We start from the raw sequence: 18,171 nt of genomic DNA, 5'->3' as shown, positions 1-18,171 counted from the left end.
AGTATTAAAAATCAAGTGTATGTACACTTGTCATTTTTTTTTAATTCAACTATTATTGTCTCTTGTGGGCTATATGTAAATGTCTTTTATGTGAAATATCTTATTCAGGTCTGTACTAAATACAAAATAACATGCATTTTGTATGATCCCTCTTATTTTGGTACAATAATAAAAAATTTGGCAGATTCTGTATGTAAACTTTTGACTTCAACTCTATATATATATTCCAGTGTATTATACTGTATTATTGAGGGGCAAAGAAGAACGCTTCAGAAATTTCACCTCTCTGTTCTGTCAAGGTTAACGGCTGTAAAACGTTTCCTTAGCTAAGTTACTGTAGTTACACGGCACATTGTGCTTTCTCAGCCTCTCGAGATCACATTGTACGTATAATACACAATGGCATCTATTTTCCACTTGTTTTCTATTAATTAGTGCTGAAAATTCTTCGGATGTCATTATTTGGTCTCTTGTATGTTACATAAATGGCCTATAGATAGATAGATAGATAGATAGATAGATAGATAGATAGATAGATAGATAGATAGATAGATAGATAGACATTCAAGTGCTTATTTCCTGAATCATTTGATTGTATAATTTATATATTTTCTCTGTCTGCTTTCTTTCTAGAACTCCATCCGGCATAACCTGTCCTTGCATAGCCGTTTTATCCGTGTACAGAATGAGGGGACTGGAAAGAGCTCGTGGTGGATGATCAATCCTGAAGGGGGGCGGGGAGGTAAAGCGCCAAGGCGACGTGCAGTCTCCATGGACAATGGTAACAAATACACCAAGACTGCACGTGGGCGTGCAGCCAAGAAAAAGGCAGCGCTGCAGGCTGCCCAGGAGGGTTCGCTGGAGAACGTATCTGCTGGTGGTCTGTCCAAGTGGCCAGGAAGTCCCACTTCCCGGAGCAGCGACGAACTGGAAACCTGTTGGACTGACTTCCGCTCACGAACCAACTCCAACGCTAGCACCCTGAGTGGACGCCTGTCACCTATCCTGGCCAATCCAGAGCTTGACGATGTCCCAGACGGCCCACCCCTGTCTCCAATGCTCTACTCCAGCCCTAGCAGTCTTTCTCCTCCTTCGTCAGCCTCGTCAAACTCCAAAACGTGCCCTGCTGAACTTCCAGGGCTTGCTGACTTGACTGGCACAATGAATCTCAACGAGGCTGACAACCTAATGGTCGATCTGTTGGACAACATCGCCACACAAGTGCAGGTAGTTCAAGGGTCTTCAGCGTTTACTTTTGGTTCCAAGAGTACTGCATCTCCCACAAGCTCCTCTCCATCCCAAACTGTGAGCAACAACGCCGGAGGGTTCGGTAACACCATTTTTGGGCCTTCAGCAGGAGGCCTACGCCAGACGCCCATGCAGACCATCCAGGAAAACAAGCAAACGTCATTCTCGAGTGTTTCTTGTTTTGGGAACTCACTTCAAGAGTTGTTGAATTCAGATTCTCTGGTCACGCATAGTCACAGTGACGTTATGATGACGCAGTCGGACCCGCTCATATCACAGGCCAGCACTGCTGTCACCTCTCAAAACTCCCGTCTGCGCAATGGCCTCATGCTGCGTAACGATCCCATGATGTCGTCATTCAGTTCAGTGCTCAATGGGCGAAGCGGCCACCTCCAGAACAAGCAACACCATCAGGGATCTAATGCCCAGGGTTCCTTGCGTTCCCTCTCCAACAACAGGGTGCAAAGTCTAGCTAACGACGCTAATAATTTAGTCTCCGCAAAGCAGCACCTCCAGCCGCAGCCCTCCATGTTAATGACAGAGACTACGCTTTTCTCCGGCTTGAATGGAAGCAATGGAGTGGGGATCTGTCACCCCTCAGGAACAGATCGTTTTCCTTCAGACTTGGACCTGGACATGTTTAACGGGAGTCTGGATTGTGATGTCGATTCCATAATTCGCTCAGAACTAATGGACTCTGATGGACTGGATTTTAACTTTGATGCATTGGTGCAAAATGCTGTTAGTCTGAATCCTGTGGGAAGCTTCACCGGGACAAAGCAGTCCAATCAAAGTTGGGTGCCTGGCTGACCACAATCACTTAGGTAAGCCAAAATAAAGTCATACGGTTGCTATCCCATGTTATGGAGAAACAAAATGGCAATTTGAAAAAAGACAAACAAATTCATTTCAATATGATTAGGACTAGGGCTGTCACTAACGATTATTTTGGTAATCAAGTAATCTGTAGATTATTCTGACGTTTAATCGGGTAATCGGAAAATTATAATTAATTTTTTGTAGTAATAAAAATAGACCTGAGTGAACAATAAAACACAGTTAAAATACATAATGTATGATAAATAATAGATCTAACGTACATTACGCATTATAACCAATCCCTGCAGAGGGTGCCAACAATCTGACAATTGTTTTTACACTTTACAGTGTTCATACACTTTACAGTAATCGTTGTTTAATATTGACTAAACAACATTTAAGTCAAATGTCCACTTAATCTTTAATATTTGGCCATTTCTTCACAACAGAAATGCTACAGTCAATGTAATTTCTTGAGTTTGTGGACATCAAAACGTGTAAAAAAAAAAGCGAGGGTTTAAACTATTATTTTGAAATCGCGATAAACAGCATTTGTGTAGGTTTCTAAATTATTTACCTTACAAATCTGATGATATGGCACATACTGCATTCCCAGATGAACTTTATAATAAACCCAATTTCACAACAATATGCAGAGATAGAGTTTGAGACACTCCACACATGTAAAAGACAACAGTTTGTGTGGAGCAGCATTTACTGTGAACGGAGCCACTCTAAGACGCACGTACATAACCTACGTAAATATATAAATATTTAAAGCACATATATTAAACCTGCATTGCATATATTTATTCAATTGAATCATAGCGTTTTGCCTTTATTCTACTGTATTCTGATTTTTAAATTGGTTTAATATATCATGTAGCCTTGGAAAACGGTTTAATAATGCGTTTCATAGATTCTCTTCCCTCACTTCTGGCATTTTGCTGGTTACTCGACACAAATGCAGTCGAAGTAGAGCTGCAAAATGATTTACACACACATATATGTACTTTTAAAAAAATATATATTTGTATGTAAACACTTTTAAAGAATTAATATGATATATACATATTTTTCCTTAATATGTACATGTATGTATTTATATATACTTAATAAATATACACAATACACATATAGTATGTAAATATAAACAATTAGGCAATTAGGACAGAAACATTTTAGGTGTTTAAAATGCAGGATGAAGCACATAGGAATGGGAAAAAGGTCTAGAGACACTTTTTTTTAAACTTCTTTCTGCATTTTTTGGAACGCTGTGTCATGCGTGAGATGCTGTAAAGACCCGGGACACAAACACACTGGAAAAAGCCATCTGTGTAACATGTTTACATAGAAAAACCAATGGAAAAGCAGCGTAGTGAAATGCAAAACCACTTTTTGTTTGAATGGCCTTTTATACTGTCCTTAGTTTTTCTTATTACATTTATTGAATACTTATTTTTTCTTTCTCTTTGTCTAGGTGCAGAACTGCAGAGAAGACAACAAACAATAGAATAACAACTACAAAGAAATATCCTGCACAAAAAAAAACATCCAACAGACTTGAAGTATCCCTTGCCAAGTTTGCTGTCTGCGACAAGCACTGGATGATATGCCTGTTTACAGGTCCATCTGACTACAACATCCTGATGGTGTTTACCTTCAGTTCAGCAGACCGAGACTATAACAAAAGACTGCCCATTGGAGACACAAACAAACAAACAGTGAACTCACAGACCATTATGCAACATTATGCAATGTTTGAAATGATCCATTTGTTAGTGGTGAAGTAATCTAAAAAGAAATTTGAAGAGGCCTGTTGTAGCGTTTCTGTCATAAACATAGTTTCCTTGGCTGGGGTCTCTCTTTGTTTTCCCTAACATTTTCGTTAAATGACTGGCTACTTCTGTCATCCTCTAAGCACTAACTGTGTAGTCACTGATCGATATAGAGGAGGAGAGTTAACCTGGAAAATTACAGCACTCAGGTGGAGCAATGTAGCTTGACATGGTGCACTTCAATCATTGCTTTCATTTTTTAATTTGCTGTTACCATACAATAGTTAGCTCCCAATCTGAAATATAGTTGCCTCATAATAATAATAATACTGAAGTAATACATTTTTGTGATTGAATATAACCATATAAGGAGTAAATAATTTGTGTGTACTGTCTGTAACTGTACAAAAAAGTGGTAAAATTGAAAGCTTAGCAGGTGGAGGCGTCTTATTTAGCCAGCAAAGTTGGACTTCTCACATATAAATGTAGCCAAATGTAATATGGAATAAGTAAATATTAACTTGCATCGTGGACATTACCATGCCATACCAGGTGCTAAATGATCAGTGTTGAGCCCTGTCCTATTTTAAGGCCATCTGTGTTCCCCTGGCCACGAGGACATAGTATAATTAATTAGCATTAGCGATTAGCGTCATGGCAGCATTCAAAGGTAAATGGGCCTTTCCTCTGGAAGCCATCTTTACTGAGCAAAAACAATAAGCTATCTTTTGTATATTTGCCAAATTACTTGAAAATGTAGGAGATGCTGGCAGCCAAAATCACAAAACACACGGTGAAATTTGGGGACTTTTCTGTCCCTGTATGCAAAAATGCATCACTATTGCTCAGGGGAGAATGGGGTCTCCATTACAACATCAGGGCCTCATCTTGAATTAACTGCAACCTGGCTGTACACAATTTCAGAAATGTTTTATGGTCATTTGTACATGAAGCAACAGGAATCCATCCTGTGTTATTGTCAATATCTTGATGTCTTTATGGGGGGGTTTGTCACTTTATTAAACTTTTTTTTGTTTGTTTCATTGTGATCAACTATTATCAGAAATCATGTACAAATCCTAATGTTATGTGTTTCTGTCCCTCTGAGAGGGTTACGTCCATGTATGCATGCATGTAAATGTACATATGCATCGTGTGCAATGCATATATATGTATACATCCTGCTATACTTATGAAATGTAGTGTTAATACAGATATATCTTTCAAAGTCCATGTGTTGAACAAAATAATGTAGTTGTTACTTGAGGAGTTGGACAGATGTGGCTTAAAGCAGGGGTGTCAAACAAAACATTACTATATGCATTTTGCTGTACAGTAGAGTACAAAGCTGCTCTAATAACCAACAATGTGTTAAAGCAAAAGCAGATTAAATGACCTATTTTAAATATATTTTGAAAATATGCTTGCAAATTTGGTAATTAGGGAATATTAATCAAACATCATTGACGAGACAAGAGACGTCCAGATGCAAGAACATGCAGCAATGTTAAATCAAGTGTTTATTTGTTCTAATGATGAATGAATACATAATTTCAGCCATATTTTTGACACACCTGCTTTACACCAAGAGTCCACACCCTAAAGCTTTTGCCTTCATCACATATTCATTTGTCAGACTGAAACTCAAATTGTAACTAATGATATCCAGTATGCAATGAATTGGTAAATTGCCCATGTAGGACATCTGAACCTTGTAAATTTTTTCAGAGACAATTTTTATTGTTTCAAAAACTGCCTTGCATGTATTCTTACACCTCTTTCACTAGAAAGAGAAGTAAACACCCTAAAATTTGTTTTTCCAGATGACTGACACAGGTACCTGTCTTCCCATTTACAGCATCCTCAAAAATACAGGTTTCTTTTTTTACACCCGTCATGATAATCAGCAAATACCACTATTTCCACGTTTTACCCCCTTGATCGTAGCCTTTCTCCCTCACCTCCTTCTGCTTATTACCTTTGCTCTTTTACCTCTTATCTTATAGTCAAATGGCTTCTCTACTAGATGTTTGTGAGTATTTTTCCTGTGTACTCCATTTTGAATTGTAATCTAGTTTGTATAAGAAATGGTGCGCATGTAAATAAAGCTTGGTTGAACTATATGTCTCTGCTGTTGTTTTAAGTTATTTTAAAATTCAATCAACAAGTCCCAACAAGCTGACTTTCCATCACCTACTTTGTGGCTTTCATTTAAAATTCAGTTCTCTTTTGCTTTTGGCTTATTTTCAGTGACCTCTTAAAACAGCTGTCGCTTTGGCGAAGGACTGAACCTTGGGACATTACCTTGTGAAGTTATGGTTCACTGACAATACAGTTGAAAGTCAAAAGTTTACAAACACTTTGCAGAATATTTAAAATGTTTTTATTCAGTACTGACCTGTATAAGATATTTCACATAAAAGTTTACATATAGCCCACAAGAGAAAATAATAGTTAAATTTATAAAAATGACCCTGTTCAAAAGTTTACATACACTTTATTCTTAATACTGTGTTGTTACCTGAATGATCCACAACTATATTTTTTTGTTTAGTGATAGTTGTTCATGAGTCCCATGTTTGTCCTGAACAGTTTAACTGCCCGCTGTTCTTCAGAAAAATCCTTCAGGTTCCACAATTTTTTTGCCTTTTCAGCATTTTTGTGTATTTGAACCCTTTTCAACAATGACTGATTTTAAGATCCATCTTTTCACACTGAGGACAACTGAGAGACTTATAATAACTCTCAGAGAAGGGTGAAATGCTCACTGATGCTTTAAAAGGTAACACAATACATTAGGACCTGGGGGGTGAAAACTTTTTGAATTTAAAGACCAGGGTAAATTTGACTCATTTTGTCTTCTGGGAAACATGGAATTATCTTCTGTAGATTCTGAAGGGCAGTACTAAATGAAAAAATATGAAATTTACGCAAAATAAGATATTCTGTTCAAAAGTTTACACCCCGTGTCTTAATGCATTGTTTTTCCTTCTGAAGGAACTGAGTACCTCAGTTGTCCTGAAAAGATCGACCTCAAAATCATACAGTCATTGTTGGAAAGAGTTCAAATACACAACAAAATCTGAAAAAACAAAAACAAAGAATGTGTAGGACCTAAAGGACTTTTCTGAAGAACAGTGGGCAGTTTAACTTTTCAGTACAAACAAGGGACTCTAACAACTATCACTAAAAAACAAAAACACAGCTGTGGTTCATTCAGGTAACAACAGTATTAAGAATTAAGTGTATGTAAACTTTTGATCAGGGTCATTTTTATAAATTCAACTTATTTTCTTGTGGTCAGTACAAAAAAAATAACATGAATTTTGTATGATTTCTGTTATTTTGCTAAAATATTATTATATTATAACATTTTGCTGATTCTGCAAGGTGTATGTAAACTGACTTCAACTGTACATAAAGCCTCATTTAAACCAGATTAAACAGCCTTTGGTACATCTTAATGTGTTCTCAAAATGTCAAGTACAAGGTTTAATGTCAATAAAGAGGTCTCATATATTTTTATGGCATCTTTTCTCTATATACTAATTTAAGGGTTTATAAACAGCTTATATGTACAATATATAGTCAATAGAGCCTGGCACTCCCTTACAGAGCCATAAAAAATGTCTGGAATCCCCCACCTGTCCTATTGAAACACAGACACGCTCACACCCATAGGTCAAGGATTGTTGCATAACTCTAAGGGTAATTCTGTTTTGCCAATACCGTGGATCAGAGGTGTGTGTGTGTGTGTGTGTGTGTGTGTGTGTGTGTGTGTGTGTGTGTGTGTGTGTACAGTCGTGGCCAAAAGTATTGAGAATGCAACAAATATTAGTTTTCACAAAGTTTGCTGCTCAACTGATTTTAGATCTTTTTTTCAGTTGTTTCTGTGATGTACTGAAATATAATTACAAGCACTTCATACGTTTCAAAGGCTTTTATCGACAATTACATGACATTTATGCAAAGAGTCAGTGTTGGCCCTTCTTTTTCAGGACCTCTGCAATTCGACTGGGCATGCTCTCAATCAACTTCTGGGCCAAAATCCTGACTGATAGCAACCCATTCTTTCATAATCACTTCTTGGAGTTTGTCAGAATCAGTGGGTTTTTGTTTGTCCACCCGCCTCTTGAGGATTGACCACAAGTTCTCAATGGGATTAAGATCTGGGGAGTTTCCAAGCCATGGACCCAAAATGTCAACGTTTTGGTCCCCGAGCCACTTAGTTATCACTTTTGCCTTATGACACGGTGCTCCATCTGGAAAATGCATTGTTCTTCACCAAACTGTTGTTGGATTGTTGGAAGAAGTTGCTGTTGGATGGTGTTTTGGTACCCTTCTTTATTTATGGCTGTGTTTTTGGGCAAAATTGTGAGTGAGCCCACTCCCTTGGATGAGAAGCAACCCCACACATGAATGGTCTCAGGATGCTTTACTGTTGGCATGACACAGGACTGATGGTAGCGCTCACCTTTTCTTCTCCGGACAAGTCTTTTTCCAGATGCCCCAAACAATCAGAAAGAGGCTTCATCAGAGAATATGACTTTGCCCCAGTCCTCAGCAGTCCATTCGCCATACTTTTTGCAGAAGATCAATCTGTCCCTGATGTTTTTTTTGGAGAGAAGTGGCTTCTTTGCCGCCCTTCTTGACACCAGGCCATCTTCCAAAAGTCTTGGCCTCACTGTGCGTGCAGATGCGCTCACACCTGCCTGCTGCCATTCCTGAGCAAGCTCTACACTGGTGGCACTCCGATCCCGCAGCTGAATCCTCTTTAGGAGACGATCCTGGCACTTGCTGGACTTTCTTGGATGCCCTGAAGCCTTCTTAACAATGCAGTGGAAAGTTTTTTTCAGGATTAAGTTATTTTTTCATGGCAAAGAAGGACTATGCAATTCATCTGATCACTCTTCATAACATTCTTGAGTATATGCAAATTGCTCTTATAAAAACTAAAGAAGCAACTTTTCCAATTTCCAATATTTATGTAATTCTCAAAACTTTTGGCCACGACTATATGTGTGTGTATTCAAGGTGTGATGTTTGCTGTGGGAACAATGTGCTGACTCAGGAAACAAATCTGACTTCAAAGCTAAAAGGTCTCCTTTAAAATTTGTAGATTTAATCTAAATCCTGTTTTAAGACCAGTGTTGTTATTGTTACTAAAGATAAAAATAGTCAAATGCTTTCGGATAAAAAATGCTGCCTTAAAATGAAAAAAAGAGAATTAAATCATTTTGAGTACTAAAGTTGTAGAAGTACAAAAGAAGTACTATAATAAATAGTACTAAAACAATAATAATGCATACCACAGTGTCAGTCTGCCCTGAACAGTAAAATGAGTTCACATCATTTAATGATTAACTAAGTCTAATTAAGCCTTCATACCTCAGCATCATGCCTTATGATATTTCTGTCCCACTCACGTGTGAGTATATCAATACATCTCTGTTGACAGATAATTAACAGTATGAGCAATTAGGTGTGAACAGCATAAATGGTGCATTTGTATGTACACAAATAATGTGCTAAAAATGGGCTAATGGACAATTACATTGTGCATCATGGGCGTGCAATGAATATGAATGCCTTCACCTCTGACTCCTCAGGTGAGGCCAGACCTGTCAGTGCTGTGATCGGACCAGTCAAAAGCTACGTGCGGAGAGATTGATGACACGGGGATTGGAAAACTGGGCTGTGGTGTGGTGATGTCATTGCTGAAGGGATAGTGTGACATGGTAAATGAGTGACAGAGAAACAAAAAGAGAGAGAGCCTGTGTGTGAGGGATCTCAGGTTCACTATCCATTAGGCAGGAGAATACAATCTGCCTCAAAGCAGTGTGACGTACAGCATTCTGGGATCTGTAACTGAAAACACCATTAGGCCTTGTTGCACACTACATGTGCAGTAAGCCAGCAGGACACAGACATGAACGCATAGCTCAGCATTTAGAGTAGGGATGGGACAGGATAGTCAGCTACTCATATAACAGCTAATAAGTCAATTAGTGATTACTAAAGATGACTTGCTTTTCTTATTATTTTAGCACATCATGTGTTTTAAAGCATTTAAAGCAGGGGTGTCAAACTCAGTACCTGGAGGGCCGCAGCCCTGCACAGTTTTGTTTTAACCCTGCTCCAACACACATACTATGCAGTTTTAAATTAAACCTGAAGGACTTGATTAGTTGGATCAGGTGTGTTTAATTAGGATTGCATCTAAACTCTGCAGGGCTGCGGCCCTCCAGGACCGGAGTTTGACACCCCTGATTTAAAGGGATAGACAGTTTACCCAAAAATGAAGGTTCTGTTATTAATTACTCACCCTCATGTCGTTCATCTTCGGAACACAAATTAAGATATTTTTAATGAAATCCGAGAGCTTTCTGTCCCTGTATAGGCATTTCCGATCCCTTTTTCTCTAAGAGATGCATTAAGAGCCAGGGGTGTAAACTTTTGAACAGAATGAAGATGTGTATATTTTTATTATTTTGGCTAAATATCATATATATTTTTATGCATTGCATCCTTCTGAAGCATCAGTGAGCATTTGAACCTTCTGTAATAGTTGCATGAGTGCCTCAGTTGTCTTCAGTGTGAAAAGATGGACAAAGAGCAATCAAGGTCTATTTTAGGACATTCAAGGGACTCATAAACAACTATCACAAAAAAATAAAAATAAAAATAAACACAGCTGTGGATCATTCAGGTAAAATTAAGTGTATGTAAACTTTTGAATGGGGTCATTTTTATAAATTCAACTATTATTTTCTCTTGTGGACTATATGTAAACATCTTTTATGTGAAATATCTTATTCAAGTCAGTACTGAACAAAAAAATAACATGCACTTTGTATCATCCCTCTTATTTTGGTCAAATAATTAACATTTTGCGGATTCTGAAAGGGGGATGTTAACTTTTGACCTCAACTGTAGGATGAATAAGTGAATTATTAAAAATATTTTTTCCCCTAATTTCCCTAAAATGTATATTTTTCTCTATAATTTCACAAAAATCCTCAATTTAGAGGCATCAGCAGTGTTCACTTTCACTACAGATGAAGATTTAAGAAAATCTGTATGAGATGCTGTGCACGCACACAGACACTTATAGATTTTTCTACAACATTTGCTAAAAATGTAGAAAGATAACAGTGTTCCCAAAATAAAACCTTCAGAGTTTAAAAACCTGTTTGTGTAGATTAAATAAAAAGGAAAATAGACAACTCTTTATGGGTCTGTACGAGAGAGATAAAGCAAGAGGAGAAGAAGGTGGAGGACATGGAGAGACAGTCATTAGGCAGTAGATGAATGGACAGTGAAATGTGCAGTCCTGTGATCAGTGAGAACCTGAAATCAATGCAGACAGAGAAATTCCTAAGTGAAGGACGAATCAATCTACTCAATCAGCTGCGCATTACCTCGCCCTTTTCAACCAACAGAGGCCTGATCTATTTGCACAGCATAAGATCCTGTGAATCTGCAGTAATTCTATCTTCAGTCACTGGTAGCCTCATTTAGCAACTGTATCTAGTACATTTGAACCAGTCATAGGGACCTAATCCCTGTTGAGTAAGCCTCCTCTTTTAGTGCCGCATCTCATGCAGAAGTAAAGAATGGTTTGTTGTGACCTAGTAACAATTTATAGCCTACAGATTATTTCCATAGTGTCATTTGTGTTTACTTTTCTAAAAAGGTCATGTGTGTATTATGCCTTATAAAACCACCAGTATATGTGACCCTGGAACACAAAACCAGTCTTAAGTTGCATGGGTATATTTGTAGCAATAGCCAAAAATATATTGTACGTGTCAAAATTATAAATTTTTCTTTTATGCCAAAAATCATTAGGATATTAAGTAAAGATCATGTTCCATTAAGATATTTTGTAAATTTCCAACCGTAAATATATCAAAACTTAATTTTTGATTAGTAAGATGCATTACTTAGAATATCATTTGGATAACTTTAAATGCAATTTTCTCAATATTTAGATTTTTTTGCACCCTCAGATTCCAGATTTTCAAATAGGTGTATCTCGACCAAATATTGTCCTATCCTAAAAAAAACATACATCAATGGAAAGCTTATTTATTCAGCTTTCAGGTGAATTTCAGATTGGTTTTGTGGTCCAGGGTCACATAGGTTTCCAAAATTGAGCTTCTGTGGAATTATTTAGGTGTTTGTTTGTTTGTGTAACTTAAAAGGGTTTTTTGCAGTAATATTATTGGCATTTTTTTTTACCTTTGTTGAATAGGACAGGATTGGATACGAACTGTGAAAGAACTATGAGCCGGGATTCAATCTCAGGTAATCTGAGGTTCAAAATTCACAATAGGTCACACATGACTCAAACAAAAGCACTGAGTACTGTAGAATAAAATCCGAAACAACCTAGATAAACTTCTGACTGTAATGTGTCTTTGATTTGAATCATGCACTTGATCAGTGGAGATCAAAATTAGAAAACAACCTACAATTGCTTTGTCCTATTTTAACTTATCAGGAGTAGAAGGACAGTTTTTAAGCACATTTTATAAATTAATTGTATTCTGAAACACAGTATATGCTTATAACAGTATAATAGTATAAACTTATATGAAACAATTAAAAAAGTAATTAAAGAACACTTACAGATACCTTCAAGTTATTGGTGTTAATCTGGCACCGGCTGCTAATTTTCTTTAATTATATGACAAATCCTATTTAACCGGGAGCATTCCTCCAAATTTTACTGAGATTTCAAGATGGCGGGCTGCTCTAAGGTGATTGAAACTCTGCTACGGGAGGTACTCCAGATGAAGGCCAAAAGGATAACACTTTCAGCCATTGCAGGAGAAGTTGGTCACTCCAAATCTGTGATTTATCAATATTGCAGGTTTACAATGACACTAATTCATAAAGTCCCCCAAAAAGGCTGGTTGTCCATGTAAGACAAATGCACACAAAGACAGGATAATGCAGATACACTCAATGGGGAATTGGTTCAACACTGCAGCTGGAATTGCTAGCCTGTCTTGGCATGTTTAACCAAACCTCTCATCAGCAGAAAGAATCAAAAGGCTAAGCTCACCTTTGCAGATGAGCATATTGTGTTGAGCGAGGAGAACTGGTCTAAAGTTCACTTTAGTGATGAAGGCACATTTTAGTGATGGAAACATGTTCGGCGTCAAACTGAGGAAAGACTGAAGCCAAAGTGTGTAAAAAAGTCAAGTGAAGAAAGAAGTGTTATGGTTTGGGGGATGTTTTCTGCAGCAGGAGTTGGACTTCTTATATAGCTACATGGCAGGGTGAATGCAAATGTTTTTCAGAACCTCCTTCAGCAACATGCAGCTCCTTCTCTGCAAGCATCTCCCAAATCAGCCTGTAATTTTTATACAAGAACACTGAAATAATAAAATGCCTGGGCCAGAGTCCTGATTTAAACCCGAATGAAAATCTCTGGAAAATCCTTGGCGTCAAAGATATGGCTAAGAAACTCACTACAGTTACCAAACTATGGTGGAAAGTGGAAGAAGAGTGATCCAAGATCACTAGTGCAATCTGAGAAACTAGTGATGTCCTGCAGCTGCAGATGTGCTGAAGTCAATCAAAGCAAGGGCCTCTACATTTCCTTCTCTTTTCTGACAGAAGTAACCCTCCAAAATTTTGTTGTAATCTTCTTTCGTGCTATGGTGGTTTCTGTTCTCTAATTTTGATCACTGTGTTTTCCACAAAATAAAGGTTTTTGTTAAAATGCCTTGGATATTTCAGAAAAAAAACAAGCATTCATACATTCATAATTCCGATCTTCACTGTATATATAAAAACATCTCTCTCAAACACACAAACCCAACCTGTGTCTGCGTGTCAGGGACAGAGAAGAAAACATTTAGCACATTTAGCATACAAAGATTTTCAACCATCTGATCTGCGATCCCTTTCTCCTATTCTTTTCATCTCTCAGTGACCATTCTCTCTTGAACCATCCCTTTCTTTTATTGCAATCTCTCTACGTCACTGAGACAGAATAAATGAGTCCCTATGCTTGGTGAGACAATAGAGCGATAATCTACTGTATACAATCTGTGCCCTTAGTGATTTCTGACATGATTACAAAAGGAAAATGGGCCAAAGTCATGATTTATTAGCACCATTATGTGCATCTCTCACATAACATAGACATATTCGCCCTGACCCTTCTCACACAGACACACACACCAACCATCCAACCGCACACTCATCTCTTTGTTTCCCAGGCCAGAGGAGAGCTGTAGATTCTATTCATTATAGGGCATACAGACCCATGGACATGAGCATGGGAATAAAATCACAGAGTAAATGTACTGTAGATGGGGGGGGGGGGGGTTGAAGAAGGAGAGAGAGAAATAGATAGAGCACGTTTATGACAGTCCTTAGGGAACCTTCTAATCAGCAGTGAGGGGAGAAATAGGGCTGTACCTACATAAATCTTGGGACAGGGGATAGGGGGAAGGCAAACAGTAGTGTAGCACCCCACAAACACAAGAAACAAAGACAAAGAGTCCCATTGTGTTTACACCCAATGAAATCCTCAAATAAAACTGAGAATTCAAGAAAAATCCTTCTATAAGTGTATCTGTTGGCTGACTACATGTGCAGTATTTCCTATACTTCATTCCTATACTGTAAATCCACGTTAGGTGATGTCTCCGCATCACATCAATTGCTATTATGACTGCAATAATTAAGCTCTAATGAATGTTAGCTCTGCCAACATTCCATGTCTTAAATTAACAGCATTAGTGTGTATTATTCCTTTACATCAAGTAGGTGTAGATGGGTGGATAGGTGTAGATAGCTCAGGGTGTGTGAAAATGTTGTCCTGCACATCCTCAGAAGGGTGTAAGAGGTTTGCCGAGAGGTGTGTTCTACTGACAAAGGACACAATGTGGATACTATCACCTAGGGTTTGAAATTATTGAGAGTTTGAGGCAAAATTGGCACCAATGAACAAGAAGCTAATATGAAGTGACTTACATTTTAGGCCCATTATTGTCAAAATGGTCTGTATTGCTGTTTTGGCATTGAAATATTTCCAAACAAAGATACAACAGAACCACTTCATGACGTATCTTTTGTTACTGAATAAATCTGCATTTTTTAACCAGTCGGTTGAGTAATTAATTCAATGACTCATTCGAGGCAGTACCTTGCTACGTTCCTGAATGAATCAGTCATTTTTTAACGAATTGGTTGAATGAATGACTATGTGACTCACTCGTAAATACAGTGACTTACTGCCATCTTCTGGCAGGATTAATTTTATACTTAAATGTATCTTTTTTTATTTGACATTTTATATTTAAACAAATCTCATTGTTATATTTATGCAATTACAATCAGTGTAAATGCATTCATGCCAACTCTGAGCTACCTTAAACAGTGTGAATGCAACTAAATGTCACTGCAGAGCAGATTCTTTGCCACCTCTGCAGTGCAAAGATATAAATATAATCGTTTAATAAAAAAAATATATATTGGTCCCTGCTATTGTCACTACATTTTACCTCACACTATATCCCATAATCCTTTACCCACTTTACCTTAAAAGGATCTTGGTGAAATAGGGTGGACCTCAGAGCCTAGACTCAAGTACATTATTTCAAAATATCTGAGATAAAAATAGGGAAGATATTTTCGACAGCTAAAACCAGCATTATCAGTTTTTGGTTAAAATAGAAAAGGCCAAAAATACACTGCTGTTCAAAAATGTTTAAAATGACTGCATTTATTTGATCAAAAATACAGAAAAAAATGAAATATTGTGAAATATTATTACAAAATTGAAAATATTGGTTTTGTATACTTTAAAAAGTAATTTATTTATGTGATGCAAAGCAGAATTTTCAGCATCATTACTCCAGTCTTCAGTGTCACTTTACCCTTCAGAATTCAGTCTAATATGCTGATTTATTATCAATGTTGAAAACAATTGTGCTGCTTAATCATTTTTTTAAACCTGTGATACTTTTTTTAGGATTCTTTGATGAATAAAAAGTTTAAATGTACAGCCTTTATTTTAAATAGACATCTTTTCCAACAAGTCCTTACTGTCACTTTTTATAAATTTAACACATCCTTGCTGAATTAAAGTATTAATTTCTATCAAAAAAGAAAGAAAACAAACTTACTGACCCCAAACCTTTAAACAGTAGTGTATATTGTTTAAAAAGATTTCTATTTTACATAAATGCTGTTCTTTTTAACGCTCACATGTTCAAAAATATATTAAGCAGCTGTTTTCAACGTTGCTAATAAATCAGCATATTAGAATGATTTCTGAAGGATCAAGTGACACTGAACACTGGAGTATTGGCTGAAGAAAATTCACTTTTGCATCACATAAATAAATAATATTTTAAAGTATATTGAAATAGAAAAGCATTATTTTAAACTGCAATAATATTTTACAATATTAAATAAAAAAAATCTGTATTTTCGATTAAATAAATGCAGCCTTGATGAGCATAATAAACTTCTTTTAAAAACATAAAAAATCTTACTGATCCCAAACTTTTGAATGGCAGTGTATATGCCTAAAATGAAAATAAAAATGTGACTTCACTTGAAAATATGATCTGTTAAGGATCATACATTGTCGATTCAGACAAGCCAATCATAGATCCAATCACGTTATGATGAAAATGTCTGGAAGTTTAATCAATAGAAATTGAGGGTGTGTTCACACTGGTAGTTCGGTTCATTTGGTTCACTTGGTCTGGACCAAAAGGAAAGTGATACATTTGGTCCTGATCTGCTTAGCGTTCACACTGGCATTTTTGACAGTGAACCTAAACATACCAAACCTAAAGGCATAGTGATACGTTCACAACTTGATTGGTTGGGTTGAATGACGTATATTTTCGGAACGGAACTCATCAAACACTCCAAACAAAAAGGAAAAGGTGCGTTCAACTTAAAGTGAAGTCAAATTCACCTAATGCTGTCTGCTAGACTAAGCATGCTCATTGCTGCATGTATACGATTTTATTTTCCCCACCTGCGAACTCACAAAGAGCTCATAAACGGCATTTTACCTCCTCATTGCTTCATGTTTGCCCTCTGCTTATTTTGTTTTGGATACACCGCTTGTTCCATTCATTAAATCATTTTGCTTAGTGTCACATCTTGTCATTACTTATAGTTTTTGGTTTGTTTAGAAGTATTTGGGTCATGTTGCGTTCATACTTCATTCGAACCAGAGTCCGTTTGGAAGCGGACCGAGTCCCATCTTTTCAGCGGTCTCAATCCACTTGTTTGGTGCGCACCAGGGTTTGGATGGGAGCATTCACACTTACTCAAATTAACCGCACTAACAGAGGAATCGCACATCGTTTGTTTTTATCTAACTGAACATGACAAGTGTGAACACACCCTGAATCTCTGATATGGTTGGTAAGGACAAGAGTAAAGATCCAGGACTGTTGTACAGTTCTTGCATTAGTTTGATCGCTCAGATCGACAGCTCTTACATTTACCATAGAATAGAAAAGCTGGAAGCTCAGTGCTCATCCACCAGAATTTTAACACTCCTTAATAATTCTTTATATAAATGCATCGGGTGGACAAGCCGTGAATCTGAGTGGGCCAGTGTCACCCTAGCACTTATGTAGCCTCACGACTGCTTTGCATTGCATCTTGTGCAACAGCAGCTGAATTTGTTACTATATTTGTCTAATAAAATATATAGCACCCCACTCAGAGCTCACAGAACAAGTGAGAGAGTGTGTGGCTGGCTTTTCTGGACAGCACTGTGAGCAGATGAGTCAATCAGCAGTCTGTCGTCACTGTGTCATAATCAAAGCCACTGTGTTAGAGAAGAAAATACCAGTGTCCAAAGCAGTCAGCTGCTTGTTCTCACTATTCTTCTTTCAGCAAATTAGTACATTAGATGGAAAGGTCAACAAATGTGTTTCCAAAAACCAGCCTATATTTATGTTCATGTTCATTCCAAAACAAACCATTCAGGTTTTTGTCTTTCACCACCCTATTATAAAGGTTATATGCAAACAACAATGCCATATATATACTGTATGCATGCTTGTGTGTGTGATATATAACACATGGCTCCAACAACAATGCCATTTTTATCCTTACAATCTATCCTGGCTTAGTGTACATGCTTGACCGTGTGTTTTTATTTACGCTGAGCAGGCTAAAGCATGTCTGGTACACCACAGGTATTTTTATTTATGTCAAACGAGGTAGAACGAGTGATTGAGTAGGTGCTGGGAAGAGACAGTGACAGCAGTGTATTCTGGGATTTGGTTACTTGCACCTCTGAGGCATGACAATCTGAACAGTC

General features: G+C 37.3%; 1 protein-coding gene across 1 annotated transcript in view; it reads left to right on the top strand.

The window, feature by feature from the left end:
• The window catches only part of foxo3b (forkhead box O3b), a 40,920-nt gene extending 34,952 nt beyond the window's left edge, over positions 1-5,968 (top strand). Inside the window, exons 2-3 of the mRNA XM_073816426.1 lie at positions 634-2,072; positions 3,548-5,968. Of these exons, the coding sequence (XP_073672527.1) occupies positions 634-2,058 (1,425 nt within the window). The 3' untranslated portion in view covers positions 2,059-2,072; positions 3,548-5,968. The remainder of the gene's footprint in view (positions 1-633; positions 2,073-3,547) is intronic.
• The last annotated feature ends 12,203 nt before the right edge of the window (positions 5,969-18,171 follow it).

The sequence above is a fragment of the Garra rufa genome, chromosome 13 (assembly GCF_049309525.1).
Source record: "Garra rufa chromosome 13, GarRuf1.0, whole genome shotgun sequence".
NCBI classification, from domain to species: Eukaryota; Metazoa; Chordata; class Actinopteri; order Cypriniformes; family Cyprinidae; genus Garra; species Garra rufa.
This window is presented reverse-complemented; position numbering and strand designations above follow the sequence as displayed.